This window comes from Castor canadensis, chromosome 2, assembly GCF_047511655.1.
Source record: "Castor canadensis chromosome 2, mCasCan1.hap1v2, whole genome shotgun sequence".
Classification (NCBI taxonomy): Eukaryota; Metazoa; Chordata; class Mammalia; order Rodentia; family Castoridae; genus Castor; species Castor canadensis.
In genome coordinates this window covers 158,707,761-158,729,782 of record NC_133387.1, presented here as the reverse complement: position 1 = coordinate 158,729,782, position 22,022 = coordinate 158,707,761, and the positions used below count along the sequence as shown (strand labels likewise).

General features: G+C 41.6%; 2 protein-coding genes across 2 annotated transcripts in view; both read left to right on the top strand.

Annotated features, from left to right (window-relative positions):
* On the top strand, positions 1–9,593 carry Pdcd7 (programmed cell death 7). The gene is made up of 5 exons (XM_020172896.2): positions 1–921; positions 2,853–2,991; positions 5,835–6,071; positions 6,337–6,424; positions 8,424–9,593. Exons 1-5 carry the CDS (start codon positions 58–60, stop codon positions 8,545–8,547), a joined length of 1,452 nt encoding a protein of 483 aa, XP_020028485.1. The 5' UTR covers positions 1–57; the 3' UTR covers positions 8,548–9,593.
* Positions 9,594–10,559: 966 nt separating this feature from the next.
* The window catches only part of Ubap1l (ubiquitin associated protein 1 like), a 30,393-nt gene continuing 18,930 nt past the window's right edge, over positions 10,560–22,022 (top strand). Inside the window, exons 1-2 of the mRNA XM_074066222.1 lie at positions 10,560–13,364; positions 21,292–21,550. Coding sequence (XP_073922323.1) covers positions 21,389–21,550 — 162 coding nt within the window. The 5' untranslated portion in view covers positions 10,560–13,364; positions 21,292–21,388. The remainder of the gene's footprint in view (positions 13,365–21,291; positions 21,551–22,022) is intronic.

Sequence of the window (22,022 nt, the reverse complement as noted above, 5' to 3'; positions counted from 1 at the left end):
GACACTTCCTGAGAAACACAAATTCCTGTCACTTTTGAGAGCATCTCCTACCTGAAAATGGCCTTGCCGCCCTTCTTCGTCCCGGGTCGCCCGGGCCCACCGCCCCCACAGCCGCCGCCTCCTGCTCCCTTCGGCTGCCCGCCACCGCCGTTGCCCTCCCCGGCTTTCCCGCCGCCTCTTCCCCAGCGGCCCGGCCCTTTTCCGGGGGCCTCTGCCCCTTTCCTCCAGCCTCCGCTACCTCTGCAGCCCCGGGTCCCCGCGGAAGCCTCCCGCGGCGGTGGCGGCGGCGGCTTCTACCCACTGCCGCCACCGCCGCTGCCTCCGCCGCCGCCCCAGTGCCGGCCCTTCCCAGGAACCGACGCCGGCGAGCGTCCGCGGCCACCGCCTCCAGCCTCGGGGCCGCCCTGGAGTCCACGTTGGACTGAGGCGACACCGCCGGCCGATGCGCTTGGGGACACGGCCCTGCAGCGCCTGCGCGACCGGCAGTGGCTGGAGGCGGTGTTCGGGACCCCCAGGCGGGCGGGCTGCCCGGTGCCCCAGCGCACGCCTCCTGGGCCCAGCCTAGGCGAAGTGCGCACGCGGTTGCGCGGGGCTCTGCGCCTGGTGCGGCGGCTACGCGGCCTGGGTCAGGCACTGCGTGAGGCCGAGGCCGACGGCGCGGCCTGGGCCCTGCTGCACGCTCAGGCCGCGCCGCTGCGCGCCGAGCTGGCCGAGCGCCTACAACCGCTGTCCCAGGCTGCCTATGTGGGCGAGGCACGGCGGAGGCTGGAGAGGGTCCGGCGCCGCCGGCTGCGGCTTCGCGAGAGGGCCCGAGAACGCGAGGCCGAGCGGGAGGCGGAGGCCGCGCGGGCAGTGGAACGCGAGCAAGAGATTGACCGCTGGAGGGTCAAGTGCGTGCAGGAGGTGGAGGAGAAGAAGCGGGTGAGAGCTGCGATGCGGCCGGTGGGAGGGGTGGTGGTTGCAGCCAGAAGCCGCTTGAGGCTTTGAACTGCCATTTCCCAGGACGTAGGTACCTCTATTGTAATTGCGTGTTAATGACGGGTGGTCCACAAAACAAAAGCCCCAGGTGCACCGTAAAGTCCTGTAAACACAAATTGTGGGATTACACAGTTGCATTGCTGGAAGGACAGCATGAGTTAGAGCTTGGCTCCCTCAAGGAACATACACCCTGTGGCTGATGGAGCACTAGCGATTCCCCAGAATATATTAGTTTTATTTCTTTTAAACCACATACCCTCAGTTTCAGCAGTGGTATTTTTGAGCACATGCTGTGTGTATTCTGGGCACTACATACACACGATCTTGAATCTATACCAACTCTGAGAAACAGGAGGAATTACCCCAATTTTACAGGTTAGGAAATGGAGCACAAAGAGGTTAACTTGCCAGCAACCACTTTGCGCCAGTTTACTTCCGATTTAAGCCAAGGCTGTCTGATTCCAAAGCCTGTCTATCGCAAGCTTTTTTTTTTTTTTTCTTCTTCTTCTTCCTATCACAAACTTTTTAAGTAGAGCCAGGGTGAAACTGGAAATTGATCAGATATTTGTTTAAGGCATTCTCATTACCTTTGAGTGCTTTCAGGGCTCCATTTCCCCCTCCCTTCTCTCTCCATAGTCAATTAGCATCTCCTTGTGGCTGCTGTTGCCCTAGAGACTGATGGAACTTCGTTGTGAAGTGTATTGATGACAAGTTTTATGATTGCACCCTCAAGAATATCATTACTTTAAAGAAAGGTGCCTGGAGAGGCAGTGCTTTCATCTTCAGGAACTTGAATACTCAGCAGACATTTAGTAAAGGCATTTTAGGTGCCACACTGTGTGATACCAAGGATAAATAAAGATCCTTGTTCTTGAGAGGGTTTAGAGCTTCATGGGATTATGTCAGTATAATATGATGTGTGTGAGGATTTCAACTATAGATGAAGTAAGGATCTGGGTTTGTAATCCATTGGGGGAAGGCTTCCTACACATAATGATATCTGAGCTGAACCTTGAAAGAAACGTCAAAGCCAAGTGAAAGCAAGGTGCATTTCTAGGCAGAGGGAGAAATACAAGCTGAAGAGTAAAACAGCTTGGTTTTGGCTATAATGGTGGAATTACAGGTACTTATTTGACACATGGGAGAGATAACTAGGCAAGAGGATGATGATACTGAAGACAGAATCCCATGAGGAATGGCTTGAGGAACTGGTGTTATTTAGTGTCTTTGTGAATGATGAGTAGAATGATGGCCTTCACATGTTTGAAAGGTGGTCATGTGGAAGAGATCTTTAAGCAATGGAGCATAAACTGCAAAGGCTGCCACTCAGAGACCTTTGTAGAGTTCTGGACTTATCCAATCCTGTTCCTTAACTTCCCTGTGAGTCTGAATCTTCAGGCCTATGAGTTTAAATTTTTAATAAAAGAACCCCAATTTAAAAGGTAAGTTAGATGCAGATGCTCCCAGGACTCCACTTTGAGAAACATTGAAAACAAACAAGGACTTGGTACCCACATAGAAGCTACAGAGAGGAGAGATTCTCCTTTAAGAAAGAAAACTGTACAGGCATAGTTACATGCCTGGAACTCAGGAGGCTGAGTCAGGAAGATTGAAAGTTTGAGGCCAGCCTGGGCTACAAAGTGAGACCCTGTCTCAAAAGGCAAAACAAAAAGTTGTCTGGTGGGAAGGGATAAGCACTTGGCAAGGCCATTGTATAGCAGAGTTGTACCAGACCTAGGAAGTTGGAGTATAGATTCAGCAGAGTCTGTCTTAACAATGGGATGGATCCTCTGAAATTTTGCCATTGGGCAGCTGTTATCTTTACTGTAAGATTGTTGCTAATACAAGGTCTTGTGACTCTGTTTCTCCTCCAGGAGCAGGAACTCAAAGCTGCTGCCGATGGTGTCTTATCTGAAGTAAGGAAAAAACAAGCAGACACTAAAAGAATGGTGGACATTCTTCGAGCTTTGGAGAAATTGAGAAAACTGAGGAAAGAGGCTGCAGCAAGAAAAGGTAACTATAGCTTTGCATTTCTACTTACATTTCTTCCTTCTCCCTACAGCTTCCCTACCCCAAGTATTTTTGAAACAAAAATATTTGCTACTTGATTATTTTTATTGTGTAAGGGTAACTGGGGCATCAGCAGCATCTTGGATGTTTTGAGGCAGAAAGCCTCAGATGTGTAGCCCCTGGTAGTCACAGCTGAAAAGACACAGGTATGGGAACCTACTGCACTGTCTTGCTCTCAACTCATCATTCCTACTCCAAACATTCCTCAATTCACTTTTCTCAGTGGGCTTGCCGTGGCTGGTTAGCATTGCAGGTAAACGCTTACTGCTCCAGGAAGTGTTGAAAACTTAACTTGAATTATTGGTTTTGAAGAAATATGAGTAGTAGGACAAGACAGAGAGTGTGGATGTTCCCAGCTTCCCTGTATGTAACTTTTAGACTCAAAAGACCTCAGTGATCTCCTCTTTGTTTTTTTCCTGAAGAAATCAAAGATTTATTAGGATGCCATTGAAAGGGGATAGAGTAGCAATCATTTATGCAAAGGAGCATAGCTTATCCACATACGGTTGGGAATAGGATTAGGCCACTTTTGATGGGTTATCTCCCTTTTTGTGGATCTTACTGATTGGTTGTCTGTCTTGACCATGGTTTGAATTTTGCATTGGTGGGAACATCTCCTAAGATTGGCCCCTCCTTCTTCATTCTGCCTGGGCCTTAGTATTGTTCCTGCCATGCCTTGGTAAATTGGGAACTTTCCTTCACATCCCCTCTGACAGCAACAAAAGCAATTCTGGTTTTAGCGGAGTAGAAGTCTCATCTTATAATTGCTTCAAGCTCAGTAGGGTTGTAGAGATGTCTCTGCTTATGTATTTTATGTTGTGGCCAAGGATTATGGAGCAGTCCATTGAGACTAGCAGGATCTAACTGACTACCAGAACGAAATTGTACAGAAGCCTGGTACAGGAGTCTGAGGCACTGGAGGGTCAGGAGGTGGGGATGAAAGCCACATTATTGCATCATTTATAATTTTATGGCCACTGGCACCAAAAACTCCTTCCACAGGGCAGAAATTGTCCTTTCACAGGCAGAGATGATATTATCCAAGGAGTCAGTGAGGGGATTTGAAGTAAAAGTGTGAGGAGAGAGATAGGGTCCCCTACAGCATACATTCATTCTCCCAGTGAGCTTCCACTGCCAGTTGCACTGTGCGTTGGAAGTGGGGACTTGAAAATGGAGAGGACAGATCGGCTCTTCACCCTCATGGACTATAGGTGGATAGACCCCTTTTCTTGATTTTTTGTTTTTGAGGGCTTTACCCAAGAGTTGTCCTGGCCAGAGATGCAAACATTTTAGGGGAAGTAGGTCATTCCATCAAAGAGTCAATATAAGTCTCAGGTCCTTCATGCCTGAGAATGATAGAATTATTGCTAATTTTTTTTGGTGTGATAATGGCTTAATAGTTGTTGGTGGGTATTTAGACATTCATTTTTGTGCACTTTTTTTTTTTTTTTTTTTTGGTAGCACTGGAGTTTGAATTTAGGGTCTCACGCTTGTGAGGCAGGTGCTCTACCACTTGAGCCCCTCCACCAGCCCTGTTTTGGTGTTGGGTATTTTTGAGGTAGGGTCTTACAAACTGTTAGCCCTGGCTGGCTTTGAACCTCCATCCTGCTGATCTCTGCCTCCTGAGTAGCTAAGATTATAGGCATGAGCAACCAGCAGCTGGCTGAAATTTTTTGATAAAGTTTAAGAAAAAGTTTTTAAAAACTAATGAATACTTGAATGGACTGCAGTTGTGTGCTCATTACTGTAACAGCTCTGCAGTATAAAAACTGTTGAAACCTCCAGGTGATTCAATGTAGAGTGATGTGGTTGTGGTCCATCTGGTTAGTCCTTGAAGATTTTAAAAGAAAATGTAATTTTATTATCCCAGTGTTTTAACAATATCATAAACAAGGAAGAAAATCCTAATCCTGTTACCATTACCAACTTTTTTTTTTAATTTCCCCATGTTCCCATCTAGTCTTTTTACTTATATATTAGCAACTCATATAGTTCAACATAATATCTATATAATTTCCACACCTCCATATTGACTCTACATATCCTTCTTCAGTCTTCAGTTATTTAATGCCTATCCAATCCCAGCAAGCAATGTACTATAATATACTTAACAAACTTCTTACCTCTGGACACTTAAGCTGTTTACAATGCCCTGTTATTACATAATGCTACATTATAATCCTATGATAGCAGATTCTCCCAATTGTGACTTTACACATTTGGTTGCAGTGTTAACTGACCTTGAAGTTAAATCACGTAACAGACATCTGGTTTTCCTGGGGTTCAGAGTGTTCCTGGGACACAGGGCTTTTAGTACTAAAAGCAGGCAAACTGAAACAGGTGGTCACTACATTGTCAGGAGCAGGCTGTGAGATCAGTGTGGTTAGTTGTGTGTCTTCTTCAAGAAGTGTGCTCCAGGAATTGAGAGTGGCAAGGGGAGAGTTGGCTGTTAGGTCTGGAAGTTAATGCTGAGGGAATTTCACGAACAGTGGAAAAGTTAAGACAAGTGCCTCCCTTTAGTGAGATCCCTGTCCAACTGGAGGAAGGACTGGAATGTTAGAAGGAAACAAGACCAAAGGTTAAGTGATGTTTCAGAGGAAGGAGCTAGAGAAGGGTCAGAGAAGTTGGAGCTTCAAAAACATCAAACTGAGCCTTGAAGATTGGGTAAGATTTTCAGATTCTAAGCAAATTTGTGCTCTAGGTAGGGCTTGGAATCTGCTCATTAGAACATGGGTCTGGGATAAGAAAAAGTTCTGTCTAAATGCCATGTGGTTCTTTTTGCCCAGGGGTCTGTCCTCCAGCCTCAGCAGATGAGACCTTTGAGCACCATCTTCAACGACTGAGAAAACTCATTAAAAAACGCTCTGAATTGTATGAAGCGGAAGAGAGAGCCCTCAGAGTTATGTTGGAAGGAGAACAAGAGGAAGAAAGGAAAAGAGAACTGGAAAAAAAACAGAGGAAAGAAAAAGAGAAAATGTTACTTCAGCAACGTGAAATTGAGTCCAAACTATTTGGGGATCCAGGTAAGTTTCTCTGTACCCAGTGGACAGAAGGAAGATACTAAATTTACAGCTCTTTTCATCATGGGCAATCTGACCTAAGCCCAGAAGTGGTAGGCAAGAAATGACATCTTTTTGTTTCAGATCCCAAACTCTACTTTGGAGGTTATGGCTACAGATGAAATATATTTGATCCTGTTGTCATAATTATAGGCTCAGTCACTTTGCCTTGAAAAATATATTCTTGAGAGCAAGCATAGTAATGTGGTATTGTGCTTTTCTCTTTTAGATGAGTTTCCACTTGCTCACCTGTTGCAGCCTTTCCGACAGTATTATCTCCAGGCAGAGCACTCCCTGCCAGCCCTCATCCAGATAAGGTCAGGAGGGGCTCTTCTTGGTGCCTTAGGTAGCAAGAAGCTCTTGATGAATTGCTACATTGTTGAGTCTGTTACTACATTTTTTTTTTTTAATTCCTCATGGGTTTATGGTGTAACCAAATTTTGAAGGTGCCATGTACATCTTATTTAGTCTTTATTAACCCCTGAGAAGTATGTGTCTCCATTTTAACAGGTAAAAAAACCCCTAAAACTTGGCTTATTGTTTTGCCCTTTTGTATAGCAATTAAATTGATTTAAAGCATTGTCTTTAGCTGGGTTGATGGTGCATATTTATAATCCCACCTACTCCAGGGATGGAGGCAGGATTGCAAGTTTGAAGCCAGGCTGGGCAAAATTAGTGAGATTGTATCTCAAAAACAAAAGATCTGGGGTCATGGCTTAAGTGGTGGAGCACTTACTTAGCAAGCTGATTTCAATCCCCAGTACTGGGTGGGAGACGTAGACACCTTGGCTTTGTTTTTCTAGTTCTCTTCTGGTGCTAAACAGACCCAGGAATAGAAACCCTCTTGTAGTTGCCTGTGGAGACTGTTTAAGACCTGTGCTGACTTCTGAGCTCCTATGAGTCAGAGCCCAGAGAGCTGAACAAGGCTCTCATCTGAATCAGTAATTTTTTGTGAGCGAGGCAGTTTCCAGCTATGTCTGGGTCTCATTCTTGTCACCTGTAAAATGGAGATGATGGACTAGAATGTGGCCTTTAAACTGTAGCAGCAGACCCCTTCTCAAATGCAGTCAAATTTTGAGAAATCAGTAGGTAAAACAAATTGAATAAGTCCCTGGCAGTTTAATTTGTTGTTGCCTAGAAGCACTTCGTTGTTTTCCACATTCCCCAAAACATCTTGGTGCCTAAAGATCTTCAGAGTATGACTTGAAAATAATCAAAGCAATCTCTGAGTTCCCTTCCAAAGCTCCAACCATTTGTGATTCATGCGAAAGAATGCTCGTTTAGCATACCACGTTTTTTTTTCTTGCTGATATACAAGTTTGAGCTTTCAGATATAGTACAGTCAATTAATTCCTCATTATTCATGATAGCTACATTCTGTCAAGTCACTGTGAACAATGACTTACAAATACTGAACCATTGTTCTTAAAGAAAACAGGGCTTGGTAGACTCCTGCGAGTCTCTAGTCATAACATCAGCTGATTAGAACCTGGTTTCATGTGTACTTTTGTTTGAAAACACCTTATTTAATATATATTGTTGAGTCATTAATATTGACCTCATGGATTTTTTGAGTTTTCTTTTTTTTTTTGGTGGGACTGGAGTTTGAACTTAGGACTTTGCCCTTGCAAAGCCAGAGCTCTACTACTTGAGCCATGCCTCCAATCCCAACATTGACTTCATGGTTAACTGCATTATAACCATGCTTGAATGAAACATGGCTTTTTTCTCCACAAGGCACAGCACATCTCTTAGACTTAGCAACAGTAGCTAGCACTTTATCAGGAGTCTTACCAGAACTCTTGGGGGCCATTCTAAATAGCAAAATCATCAGTAGAAAGCACAAAAATGTGGAAATGTGGCATTAAATAGACCATAACTTATAGTCTACGAGCTGAAAACAAGAAGACAGAGTGGGCATTGCCTTGTTTCACCTGAGTTTAAAATGTGCGTTTTGGTGACTCAGATTTTTCACCACTCTCTGCCATCTGTAGGTGTCTGTGAAATTGCCACAAATGATGATTTGAGGGTTACAAATAAGTGTTAGTGAATTAAATAGTGAAATAAGTTTGCAAATACAGAATCTGCAAAGAAAAAGGATCTATTATATGTTAATTATTTGGTTGTCCATGAGGTGTAAGTTCTTTGGGGTTTTTTCTCTAAATGTGTGCATTTTATGTAATTTTTTGCGTAATTCCAACTTCTATAGCAGAGTAGTAAATCAATCATTTGCCAGCTAAGTCCTAGAAATAGAATATTTAGTTGCTGAACATCTTGCTTGGAAATAAATAGTTCTTCTATAACATTCTTATTAAGGCATGATTGGGATCAGTACCTGGTGCCATCTGATCATCCTAAAGGCAACTCCGTTCCCCAAGGATGGGTCCTTCCTCCGCTCCCCAGCAACGACATCTGGGCAACTGCCATTAAGCTGCATTAGGAAAGATTCTCCAGGAGTGTGGTCCAGCGAGTGCACTTTCCAGCTCTAAATAATGATGCTGCTTTCTCATGCTGCAAACTAAAACACAGCCTCTAAACTCATTTGGCATTGCTCTAACCTGAAGTTAGGCTTTCTTCTGTTCTCTGTCCTGGCCAGAGGTACCTCTTGAATCAGGAGATTAATATGGTTCTTCAGGAAAGGACCTAGGTGAACTGAGGGTATTCCCACAGGCAGTGGCCTTGGTTCACTAAGTTTGCCTCTGTTTTGAGGGGCTTGGTCCAGGGTGACTTGTTAATTTGCTGTAGCTTCCTTGTATGTTGATGGGTAAGTACACTCAATACACCCACTTATTCCATACAGGTGGATGTAGGTAGATTTAGTAGCCCCTCCACCAATGTTGCTTATGAAGGCAAGCTTCATGCAAAACCTCCTTAACTTTCCTACCTGAAGATCCCTCTGACTCTTAGGAGTAAAGTTCAAAAATTTGACCTTCAGTTTTGTTAATCTCAGTTTTGGTGCAGTGTGAGAAGCTGCTAGTTAGGATGATGGCAATGGCTGCAAGCTGGGTGCCAGAAAAGATGACCATCTAGTTTTGTAGTCCTGTGGAGAACTTAGAAAACCTGAAGAGTACCTGTACCTAGATTGGATCATGTTTTAATAGGAAGTGGCTGTATTTTCCTCATGTCCACCATCCTAATGAAAGCTCTTGTTTTTGAAGTTCCTTGGGGTCTAGTTGTTCAAAATCTTCAGGGATGGAAATTATTTCCTAACGGAACTGGGACGTTAATGTCAATCAGTCACATAGTAGGAGCTGCTATAGCTGTGGAATTTTCTTAGGCGCTCAAGCTTCTGAAAACATCCAGGTAGTCACAGTTGGGGAAGAAGAAAATAAGTGATAAAATTTATTTTTATATTCATTAATTAATGTTGTGCTCGGAGATGATCAATCATATAACATGTCAGGTGTTTTTGTTTTGTTTGGGGTTTTGCCAATTATTTTGTTATTTAATTTCAAAAATTTAAATAAATATCATTTTTATTATTTACTTTGAGCCTTTGCCCCCAATTTGTTGCCTCTCAAGTCATTTAACACATTTCACCTTCACATTGCTAAAACATTTTCATTCCAAAATTAAAATTCCTTAAACAGGCATTAGCTACAGGAAAATGGATCTTAAACACAAAACTTTGCCTTCAAAATCCAACTCTGGATAAGTGAGAAAAGGACACCGTGAACTTTGGAAATGATACATAGTTGGAAGACTTGGGTGCAAGATACGAATGCCTTGTCCCTTTTCTGTTGTTTAATTTGCATTGCTTGATTTATGCATTATGCCTTACAGAATTAACAGACAGGGAATGAGGGCACATCTTCACAAAGTGTGTCTGAGCTCATAAACCTTAAAGTCTGATAGGCTTAGCCTCACATAATCCTAAGTGCTATGTGCCTTTTTGTTGAAATCTCCATTGTTTGGTTTGATGAGATGCAGGAGGAGCAGAAATGAAAGATGACTTGTACAGTGCTTGGTGTCCCAGCAGCCTTACCACTGAGACGTCTGTGCTGATGGAGTGGGAATGTGATGCGGCATTTAGGAGACTCAGGCAGCAGAACTGAGAAAAGGGGGCTTTGAACCCTAAGTGGAGCCTCTCATTGGGCCTCTGCAAGATTTTTATAAAGTGAACATTATTTTGTTTGGTTTTTATTTCCTTAGTTTTTCCTGGTGTATTGCCTATCTGTTGGGTGGCAGCATACGCTGTTCTTTTAGCCACAGGTTTAGGAAGAATCATAGCATGTTTAATGAATTTTATTTTGAATGTCACACATATTCCATGGTCTTTTTTGTTTTTTTAACTACTGGAAAATTTCAAATATATTCAAAAATAAAATACAACTTTTTTCCATATATGCATCATTCAGTTTCAAATTATTGTTTCATCTATATCTCCAACACTCACCCTGGGTTATTTTGAAGCAAATTCCAGACATCAAATTACTTCATGAATATTTCAGTATGGAGCCTTAAATTACTTTTTCTTTTTTTTTTTTTTGGTGGGGGGCGGGACTGGGGTTTGAACTCAGGGCTTCACACTTTCAAAGCAGGAACTCTGGTCTACCACTTGAGACACACTTTCAGTCCTTTTTTCTTTGGTTATTTTGGAGATGGGGTCTTGTGAACTATTTGCCCAGGCTGGTCTTGAACTGCAACCCTCCTGATCTTAGCCTCTCAGTAGAAAAATTTAATCATAATACTGTTACCATAGCCACAGAAATGAGAGACTTCTTAATATCCAGTTTGCTCAGGTTTTCTATTTCAAATGTGTTTAACATTTTGTTCAAATAAGGATCTAAGTACAGCCTAAACATTATTAACCAATAAGTGCTTTTTTTTTTAATGTGTAGATATCTCTCTTGCTTCCCTCTGTGTACTCTCACCCCTGTCTTTTCCTTGCAGTTTACTTCTTGAAGAAATAGCATCATTTTTCCTGAAGAGTTCTCACAGTCTCTGTTTTGCCAATTGCATCCTGGTGATGCCATGTCCTTCTGTTCCCAAATTCCCTGTAATGACTGAACAGCTGCACTGTCCAATATAGCAGTCATAGGTGGTTGTGAGCACTTGAGATGTGACTAGTTAGAATTAAGATAAACCTTAACTTTTGTGGTTCACAATATATTCCCACTGGATCACACAGATCTAGAGGCTTGATCACATTTAGATTAGAATTTTATGACAAGAATGTATATGTGGTGTGTCCTTCCCATTCAGGAGGCACTAATATCTGGTTGTCTCTGTGATGTTAGCAGCCACTATAATCAAGATCTAGACTCATTCATTCGGGATTGAAAAAAGTGAATTTCCTGAGAGTGGTATTACATTTCTATAATTCTAGCACTCATTAGGCAATGGCCAGCAGGACCTATATAGCAAGACCCTGGCTAAAAGAAAAGACTGGCTCAAGTGGTAGAGCGCCTGCCTAGCAAGCATGAGGTCCTGAGTTCAAACCCCAATACTGCCAAAGGAAAAAAGAAGGTAACTGAGTTTTGTTACTCTTCAAGTAGTAGCAGGAATACTTCTAAAAAGAGAAACTTGCCCTTATCTACTATTTGATTATCCTTAGGTATAGGAAAATAAAAAGATAATTTGTTCCTTTATTTGCTAATTTTTAAAATACTGAGCTGGTCCCCTACTTTCTCCCAAAGGTTGCCACTGAGTTTTGTTCCCAAGTATCATTATGAACTTCAGTCTAAACATTTTCAACCCAGAGTTATCTTTATTGACTGTCATCTATAGCCAGTAAGAGTCTTCAGCTGAACTTCTGAGTTCCCATATAATCCCAGTATTCTGTTCTTAAACTAATTTGGTGTATTTGCTGCCCAGACATCAGTCTTTTTTTTTTCTAGTGAGCCCTGGCTCCATGTTGAGCCTTCAGCCTTTTTCTAAATCATGTCCATTTTATACTTTTACCTAAATTCTCCATATGTTGAACATCAGTAAATGAAAACAAAAAACAAAGACTAACCAGAAAACTAACCAATTATTTGTTAATTCATCATATCCAAGAATATTCTTTTATCTCCTAGAAGAGGAGACTCAGGACTTGTGAAAAAAAATTCGGCAAAAATATATAATCTTAAGGAATTAGATAAACACGGAAGATTAGAAAGCTGTGAGAAAAAGATTAATTTATGTTAGATACCGAGTACTCAGCCCAGCAACTGTCCAAGAATTTGCTGCTACAAGCCAACCAATTTAATCACTAAATCCATTCATGTTTCCATGTTCATGTGACTTTTGGGACAAGAAGCTTAGCTGGGATTATACCATCTGCTGTGGTAGTTCACTTCTACATGTTCTGGCCACAGAGAAGCTCTCCTCGGAATTGCAAGGTAAGTACAAAGTATACAATTATACAATAGATAAGAGGAATGTGGATGTTATGAAGAATTAGCAGTGGCTTATTTTAGACAATAGAGATTAAAGGAGACATTTCCAACTATATTTTAATACTTACTGAGCTATTTACTTCTGTGTGTACCATGCAGGAGCTCCTGATTTGCCACCTATGAAGAATTTGTTTCCAATGCAGATTCATTTGCCTTTTGGAATAAATTTGGTGTCTCACAATCTCTGAAGAAAAGATCGAGGTATTTGGGGCAAGTAGTGTTAGAATGCATAACTGTGCAGGACAGCAGACTTTTCTCAATTTAATAATTCATGCTTCCCGGAATCAGGACACTAAGATTTGAACTGTGTCCTTTGAGAGTTGATTTTTTATTATTTTCCAGGTTCTGTATTCGGTGCCATGAGACATAGAAAGGAGCAGATGGGGCTTCATACTTGCTAGGCAATGCTGAGCCTTGCCTCCAGCATTTTTCACTCTGGTTATTTTGCAGATAGAGTCATTCTTTTGTCCAGGCCAGCCTGAACTGCAATCCTTCTATTTATGCTTCCCACTTCTTCACCTGGGATGACAGGTGTGTGCCACCACACCCATCTTTTTTCCAATGAGATAAGGTCTCATGAATGTTTATTGCCCAGACTGGTCTGGAGCTGAGATCCTCCCAATTTCAGCCCCCCAAGTAGCTAGGATTTCAGGCATGAGCCACCAGCAGCCCACTATATTTTAATTTTTTCTCTTCCTTCCTTCTTTTCTTCCTCCCTCCCTCCTTTCCTTTCTTCCTTACTGGGGTTGACATATTTTTATCATCCAAAGGTGTGTTATAAAGAGCCTATTGAGGCTGAGGAAATTGCCAAATACTCCCTAATCCTAGAGAATCCAAGTTATGATGAAGACACTCACCCAGCAACCATAAAAATGTGAGTACTGTGAGAAAGGAATGGCTCTATGAGATTCTGAATCATTTTCTTAACATGATTCGCTAATAAATTTAAGCAAAATAATGGAAAATAATGTCATGTAGTAAGGGTAATAATTATTCCATCTGCATATGTGTATGCTAGGTCACAAAGTATACTGTAGGTCACAGTTTAAAAAAAATTGAAAGCCACTGTACTAGGTGGACTTAACCAAAACTTTTTTGAGGAAGTGATGTTTCAGCTGAGTTCTGAAAAACAAACAGCTTTTAATTAGTTGTGGAGCTGAGACAGAAGAACATAGGTAGTATTTGGAATCATATACACAAAGGTCCTGTGGTAGGTGGGTCAAGACAGACTGTGGCAATTGAAGGTTAGCATGTCTGGTCTAAGACATGGGAGTTGGCCTAAATGTTGTAAGGCTTCAGAAGGTATATAATTTTTATTCTGAAAGCAGCTGGGAAAAGTTTTAAGCAGAATAGTGGTTTAGTTTTGTGTTAGAAATGATTTAAGCAGAATAGTGGCTCAGTTTTGTGTTAGAAATGATCACTCACTTCAGTATGTGGAACAAAATCACAATAAAAGAGCGCAGAGGATACACAGAGACTAGCTGTCCATGTGAGAGGTAACGGAGGCTTAGACTTTGAAGACAGCAGTAGAGGGAGAGTAAAAAGGCTGGACTCCGGAGCTTGAGAGAAAACATGCCAGAGGACTTGAGATGGGTGGTGGTAAAGGAGAGGAAATGCCAGGAAAGGTACCATCCCTTGATGCACGAGCTCTGGGGACGAGGATCAGTTTGGGGGAGGGGAAGTCAGTAGCTCACTTTGCCTATGTTGAGTTTGAGGCTCACTTGAGACAAGTGGGGGAGATGGCTTGTAAACAGGTATGTTTAAGAGTTTGAATTCAGGAAAGACCTGGAGAGTTTGCCAATCATTGACAGGTAATTGAAGTTACCAGAAAAAATGAAGTCAGCTAAAGAGTACAGGGGAGGTGAAAAATAGAGAGAGTGAGGGAGAGAGGGGAAGGGGAAGGGGAGGGGAGGGCAGGGAAGGGGAGGGGAGAGGGAGGGAAGAAGGAAGGGAGGAAAACAGTACAAGCCAGGCTCCAGTGGCTCACACCTGTAATCCTAGCTACTCAGGAGGCAGAGATCAGGAGAATGGAGATTTGAAACCAGCCCCAGGCTAACAGTTCAAGAGACTCTATCTTGAAAATATCCAAAACAAAAAGGGGCTGGTGGAGTAGCTCAAGCGGTAGAGTGCCTACCCAGTAAGCATGAAGCTCTGGGTTCAAACCTCAGTCCCACCAAAAAAAAATTACAGAGGAGAGCTTTCAAAACAATACTACTCTCATTGCCTGGGCCCCACCTAGGCTAATTACTACATACTCTACCCTCTTCAGGCTCAGATGTAGCCAAAGAGATATAGACAAATGGACTGGGATTTGAGTAATCCTGGGTTATACAGTTGACAGAATCACACACCTGGCTTTCCTGAGGTTTTGCTCAGGTTGATGAAGTTGGCCAACCTTGGACCAAGATCTTCCTGCCCCCTGTGTAGCTGGGAGTAAAGCACCACACCCAACTTGTTCCTTGTGATTGGTGCTTGCTAATTTTTTGCTGAGGCTGGCCTTGAACCACATTTCTCCTGGTCTCTGCCTTCTGAATATCTGGGATTGCAGGCATGAACCACTATGTCCTACTGTCCTTTCAGTCTTATTGCAGACTTTCCCAGCACAAACTACATCTACCTGAGTTAAGCAGCTTGTCATACCTCACTCCATCTGCATGTTCCTGCTTACGTTCCCTTGCTTAAGCTGTTCCTTCGCTGGAGTCTTACTCTCCATCTGGCCCTCTCCCTGTTCAGGCTGTTCTCCCACCCTCCTGAGTCCAGGTCAAACTCCATCTGTTCCCTAAAGCTTCCCAAATCCCATAAGGACTAGAACACACCCCTTCCAGAGGCACTTCCTGATGCAGGCTCCCTGGTACACCCTAATATCATTATCTATGAGCTACACCTCTCATTTTGTACTCAGCAGGAATGTGTTCTAACCAGATCAGATCTTACACTATAGCTCTTGCCATTCTTTTCTTTCTTTTTTTTTTTTTGAACTCAAGGCCTACACCTTGAGCCACTCCACCAGCCCTTTTGTGATGGCTTTTTCAAGATAGGGTCTGACGGAACTATTTACCCAGGTTGGCTTTGAACTGCAATCCCCCTGATCGCTGCCTCCCGAGTAGCTAGGATTATAAGTGTGTGCCACCAGTGCCTGGCTGCCCTTGCCATTCTTAACAGAAATATTCCCAGAATCCCTAAATTCTTTTTTTTTTGGTGGTGATACTGGGGTTTGAATTCAGGAACTTGTGCTTGCAAGGCAGGCACTCTACCACTTGAACCGGACCCTCTAGCCTTCCTAAACTCTTGTTACCCTGGAAGCAACTGTAGGGCTGAGGAGAGAATAACTATTAGGATGCAGATGCTGGGTGGAAGGTTGGGGAGAAAGGTGCTCTATCTGTACTTGCAAAGTGAACAGATAGTTTGCACCATTTCAATAAATGGTTTTGAATCAATTGTATATCCACATGGAAGGAGGGTGACAATCTTGGGTTTGTGGTGTAGCTCAGTGGTGAAGCTCTCACTTAGCATAAGGTCTTGGTTCAATCTCCAACACTGCAATCAGTCAATCAATAAACAAACTTGGCCTCTACTTCACATCATACACAAAAATGAATTTCAGGCTGATTATAGATCTGAATGTGAAAGATAAAATAATAAAGCTTGAAGATAAAATAAGAGGCTACATTCATCACCTTGAAATAGGCAAATATTTCTCAAAGAAGTTTCAAAAAGATTAATCATGAAAAAATACTGATAAATTGGATTACATTAAAGTTAAGAGCTCCTATGGTGCTGGTGACTCATGCCTGTAACCTTAGCTACTTGGGAGGAAAAGATTGGGAGGATCACAGTTTCAGACCAACCCCAGACAAAAAGTTAGTGAGGCCTCATCTCAACCAATAAAAGCTGGGCATGGTGGCTCATGCCTGTCATCCAGCTATGTAGGAAGTGTAAATAGCAGAATGCTGGTCCAGCCCAGCCCAGGCATAAACACAGGACCCTATTGGAAAAATATCTAAAGTAAAAAAAGGGCTGGGGGCATGGCTCAACTGGTAGAGACCCTGCTCAGCAAGCACAAGACTATGAGTTCAAACCCCAGTGCCACTAACTAACTAACTAACTAATTGAAATATAAAAGGCCTGACCATATTTAATTGATGAGGATGTGAATGTCTGTAATTCTCAATCAGTATTGATATCTACAAAAGCTGAAATTCCAGAATTAAAAATTAACTCATCTAGGGCTGGCGACATAGCTCAAGTGGTAGAGTACCTGCCTAGCAAGTGTGAGGCCCTGAGTTCAAACCTCAGTACTGCAAAAGCATTCTTGATATTTTGATTAACATTAACTGTAGTATGTGCCCTTGGTTTAGTAATACTTACAGGAACCAGGGATTAAATATTGAATCTTAAGCTAAAAGAAAAAACTTCATCCACACTAAATTTAAACTCATGACTGCCTATATTATAAATCTAGACTCCAGACCACAGTCTGGCATTTTGCAAACAACCCGTGTATATGAGGGAGCCTGCATCAAAGTGTGCCTCTAACTCCACACAATCTGTTATCCCTCCCAGGATGATGAAGAGCCCTGCTGCTTGGGTTCATCGTGCGGTCATCCTGTTCCCTAGGAGGGCCTCATGGAGAGGTAGGGTGGGTAATCTGAGTGCAGACAGGTCAAATGAGAGCAGGGAGACAAATCTCTTAATCCCCCTTCTTCTCCCCCATCTGTCCATTCTTGTCAGTGCCTCCCTGTACATAGGACTCATCCTCTACCAGACAGTGTGGGCAGGTTCTCGTAAAACCAGCAAATTACCTCTCTGTCAACTTGTTCTTACAGTCACAGGAGACACGGAGTTTTTGCATTCTCGGATTTATCAATCACATTCTGTTACCGTTTGAAATTTGAACATTCTATTGAATCACAAGTGTAGAAGTCTCTACAGGGTCAGTTTTTTGTCTTTTTTTTTTTTTTTTTACTTTGCCTAACTGAAAATTTTTTTTAATTTTTATTTTATTCATATGTGCATACAATGTTTGGGTCATTTTTACCCCCTTCCCCTTGCCCCATCCCTTACCGCCCTCCCAGGGTCAGTTTTTTGTTGTAAATCAAGACTCCAATATGTGTGGGTCTATTTCTGGACTTTGTTTTCTGTTCTATTAGTCTCCTTATAGAGTCTCATGTCACTACCACACTGTTTTAATTCCTACACCTTTAAAGTAAGCCTTGGCAAAAGCTCCTAGACACCATCAATAGCTATAGCAAGGTAGCAGGATATAAAATCAACATAGAAAAATCATTAGCACTTCTATACACTAATAATGAACAAACTGAGAAAGAATATATGAAAACAATTCCGTTTACAATAGCCTCAAAAAAAAAATCAAATACCTAGGTGTAAACCTAACAAAGAATGTGAATGACCTCTACAAGGAAAACTATAAACTTCTGAAGAAAGAGATTGAGGAAGACTATAGAAAGTGGAGAGATCTCCCATGCTCATGGATTGGTAGAATCAACATAGTAAAAATGTCTATACTCCCAAAAGTAATCTACATGTTTAATGCAATTCCCATCAAAATCTCAATGACATTCATCAAAGAGATTGAAAAATCTACCGTTAAATTTATATGGAAACACAAGAGGCCATGAATAGCCAAGGCAATACTCAGTAAAAAGAACAATGCTGGAGGTATCACAATACCCGACTTCAAACTATATTACAAAGCAATAACGATAAAAACAGCATGGTACTGGCACAAAAACAGACATGAAGACCAGTGGAACAGAATAGAGGACCCAGATATGAAGCCACACAACTATAACCAACTTGTCTTTCACAAAGGGGCTAAAAATATACGATGGAGAAAAGACAGCCTCTTCAACAAAAACTGCTGGGAAGACTGGTTAGCAATCTGCAAAAAACTGAAACTAGATCCATGTATATCACCCTATACCAATATTAACTCAAAATGGATCAAGGATCTTAATATCAGACCCCAAACTCTAAAGTTGGTACAGGAAAGAGTAGGAAATACCTTGGAATTAATAGGTATAGGCAAGAACTTTCTCAATGGAACCCTAGCAGCTCAGCAATAAGAGATAGCATAGATAAATGGGACTTCATAAAACTAAAAAGCTTCTGCTCAACAAAAGAAATGGTCTCTAAACTGAAGAGACCACCCACAGAGTGGGAGAAAATATTTGCCACCTACACATCAGACAAAGGACTGATAACCAGAGTATATACGGAACTTAAAAAACTAAATTCTCCCAAAATTAATGAACCAATAAAGAAATGAGCAAGTGAACTAAACAGAACTTTCTCAAAAGAAGAAATTCAAATGGCCAAAAAACACATGAAAAAATGCTCAGCATCTCTAGCAATAAAGGAAATGCAAATTAAAACCACACTAAGATTCCACCTCACCCCTGTTAGAATAGCCATCACTAGCAACACCACTAACAACCCTCATACACTGTTGGTGGGAATGTAAACTAGTACAACCACTCTGGAAAGAAATTTGGAGGTTACTTAAAAATCTAAACATTGATCTACCATTTGATCCAGCAATACCACTCTTGGGGATATACCCAAAAGACTGTGACACAAGTTACTCTAGAGGCACCTGCACACCATGTTTATTGCAGCACTATTCACAATAGCCAAGTTATGGAAACAACCAAGATGTCCCACTACTGATGAATGGATTAAGAAAATGTGGTATTTATACACAATGGAATTTTACTCAGCCATGAAGAAGAACGAAATGTTATCATTCGCTGGTAAATGGATGGAATTGGAGAACATCATTCTGAGTGAGGTTAGCCTGGCCCAAAAGATCAAAAATCGTATGTTCTCCCTCATATGCAGACATTAGATCAAGGGCAAACACAACAAGGGCGTTGGACTTTGATCACATGATAAATCGAGAGCACAAAAGGGAGGTATGAGGATAGGTAAGACACCTAAAAAACTAGATAGCATTTGTTGCCCTCAACACAGAGAAACTAAAGCAGATACTTTAAAGCAACTGAGGCCAATAGGAGAAGGGGACCAGGAACTAGAGAAAAGGTTAGATCAAGAAGAATTAGCCTGGAAGGTAACACACATGCACAGGAAATTAATGTGAGTCAACTCCCTGTATAGCTATCCTTATCTCAACTAGCAAAAACCCTTGGTCCTTCCTATTACTGCTTATACTCTTCTCTTCAACAAAATTAGAGATAAGGGCAAAATAGTTTATGCCGGGTAGCAAGGTGGTGGGGGGGAGAGGGAGGGGGCGGGAGGTAAGGGAGGAGGTGGGGAAAGGGGGGAGAAATGACCGAAACACTGTATGCACATCTGAATAAAAATAAATAAATAAAGTAAGCCTTGGTTTCTGATAGTATAATGTTTCTATGTTGCTTCTTCATTATTACCTTGGCTTTTCTTGACCTTTTGCATTTAATTTTAGAATTAGCTTGCCAAATTACACCAAAAATGTGGTGCAATTTTGATACTTGATATCTATAGAACAATTTGGAGAGAGTTTATCTTTACAAGATTGTGTTTTACAATCTTGATAAACATGGTCTCTTCCTCCACTTAATCTAATTTTTTAGATCTCTGTGTAGAGGTCTTATTACCTCTTGTGTTAGATTTAGTGGTTGATGCTAATACAAATGGTTTATTTTTGATGTTTCAATCTCCAGCAAAAACTTAAAAGATGCTATTTACATGTGGTTTATTGTTCATATATAGATATATAATTTATTTTGTATATTGACCTTGGTAAGCTACATCACTAATTTAAAGAGTGTTATTCTCATATATCATGTAGATTTTCCTCATCTACAAATAATGGCTGTTTTATTTTTTTCCTCAATTCTTATAGTTTTATTATTTGTGTTCCCTTTTTGCAGAAACTAGTACCTCTAGTGCAATGTCAAACAGATGAAATTATGGTGGTACCCTTGTCTCATTTCCAATCTTGGGGATGTCTTTCAGTATTTCACCATTAAGTAGGATATTTGCTCTAGATGTTCTAGAAATGTTCTTTATTAGGTCAAGGAAGTTACCTTTTATTCCTAAGTAGCTAAGGGTTGGTCGTTTCTTAAAATCATTACTGGGTACTAATTTTATTAAGTATTTTTTGCCTCTATGGATATATATAATTATATAATTTTCATCTTTATTCTGTTGATATTTATCTTTATTCCTGTTGAGTAATTTTGGAATGTTAAGCCAATCTGTCATTCCAGGAATAAATTCAGGGTGGCAGTGTTGTATTAAGCAATTCATAATTATTATTATTATTAAAAATTTATTATCATATTATTGTTGAACTGGGGGTACATTGTGACATTTACAAAAGTTCTTACAATATATCATAGTTGAAATTACCCTATCATTCTCCTTTACATCCCCTCCCCCATTCCTGGAAGTTCCAGTGTATCTCTTTTTTCCATTTTCATACATTAGTATATGATATTTCCACCCTGCTATACCCCTTCCTTATCCCCCCCATAATTATTTTTATTAAGATTTTTACATCTATGTTTGGTTATGCCAAAATAAAAATGAATTAGGAAGTATTCCTTATTTTCTCCTCTGCAAGAATTTGTGTAATTTGACATTGTTTCTTCTTTAAGAGTTGAGGTGACAACTCTTCTGATGAAGTACTTTAGAACTAGTGTTGTGGACCATGTTTTGGAAAACAAAAGTTTAGATCATGACTAAGACGTGAAATAGTCAATTCCTGTTGATATGAATGCTCTTGTTTTCATTCATTTCCTCCCTTCCTGGCCACTTTACCTTTTCCATTCCAACAGTGGGGACCAAGCTAAGTGACCACATAGGAGAAAAACAAGGCCATCTGAGGCTCACCCTGATCCTCGGGATCCTACACTCTCCCTGCCACCAGGCGGTATGCCCAGCCCTACTGAGCCATCTCCACCCTCCTCTGACAACATGAATGCTCTTGACAGCATCCCCTTCAAGGTGCCTAAGGGGTTTGTGGTCAACACAGAGCCTCTCCCTGTGCCAGAGCTCAGTGTCCTGGCCTGCAGGGAGCTTCTGCTGGGTTCTATGGTAAGTGTGACTGTCTGTCTCTTTCAAGCTCCTCATTGTCTGGGTCTGGGATCTGAGGCTGAGCCCCATGGTGCCTGTGCCTTGATTATAAAGAACAGCTTGGTCTTTATAAGCTTGGGAGTTGGAAAGTGAGTCAACAAAGGAGAAGGTGTCTCATGCAAAGGCTGGGTGATGAGGATTGTTTAGTGGCTCTTGTTTTAAGCTAAGGATAACTGAGAGGCCACCTGTATGCAGTGGCTGACAGTCACTGCAAGAGTGCTGCATTTTTTCCTCTCTTCCCTACCAGCCTCTGCCATGTCTGAAACTCCATCATTTTCTTCATCCATTCTTTTGGATTAAGACACTCTTCAGAATCCTCCTTAAAATGCAGGCAGTTCCATGGGAAACATCAGAAAGGACTGCTATTCCACAGACCCATAGTACATCCTCCCCAAAGGCCTAGAAGGACCTGGGGCCTCTCTCTCACACCCTA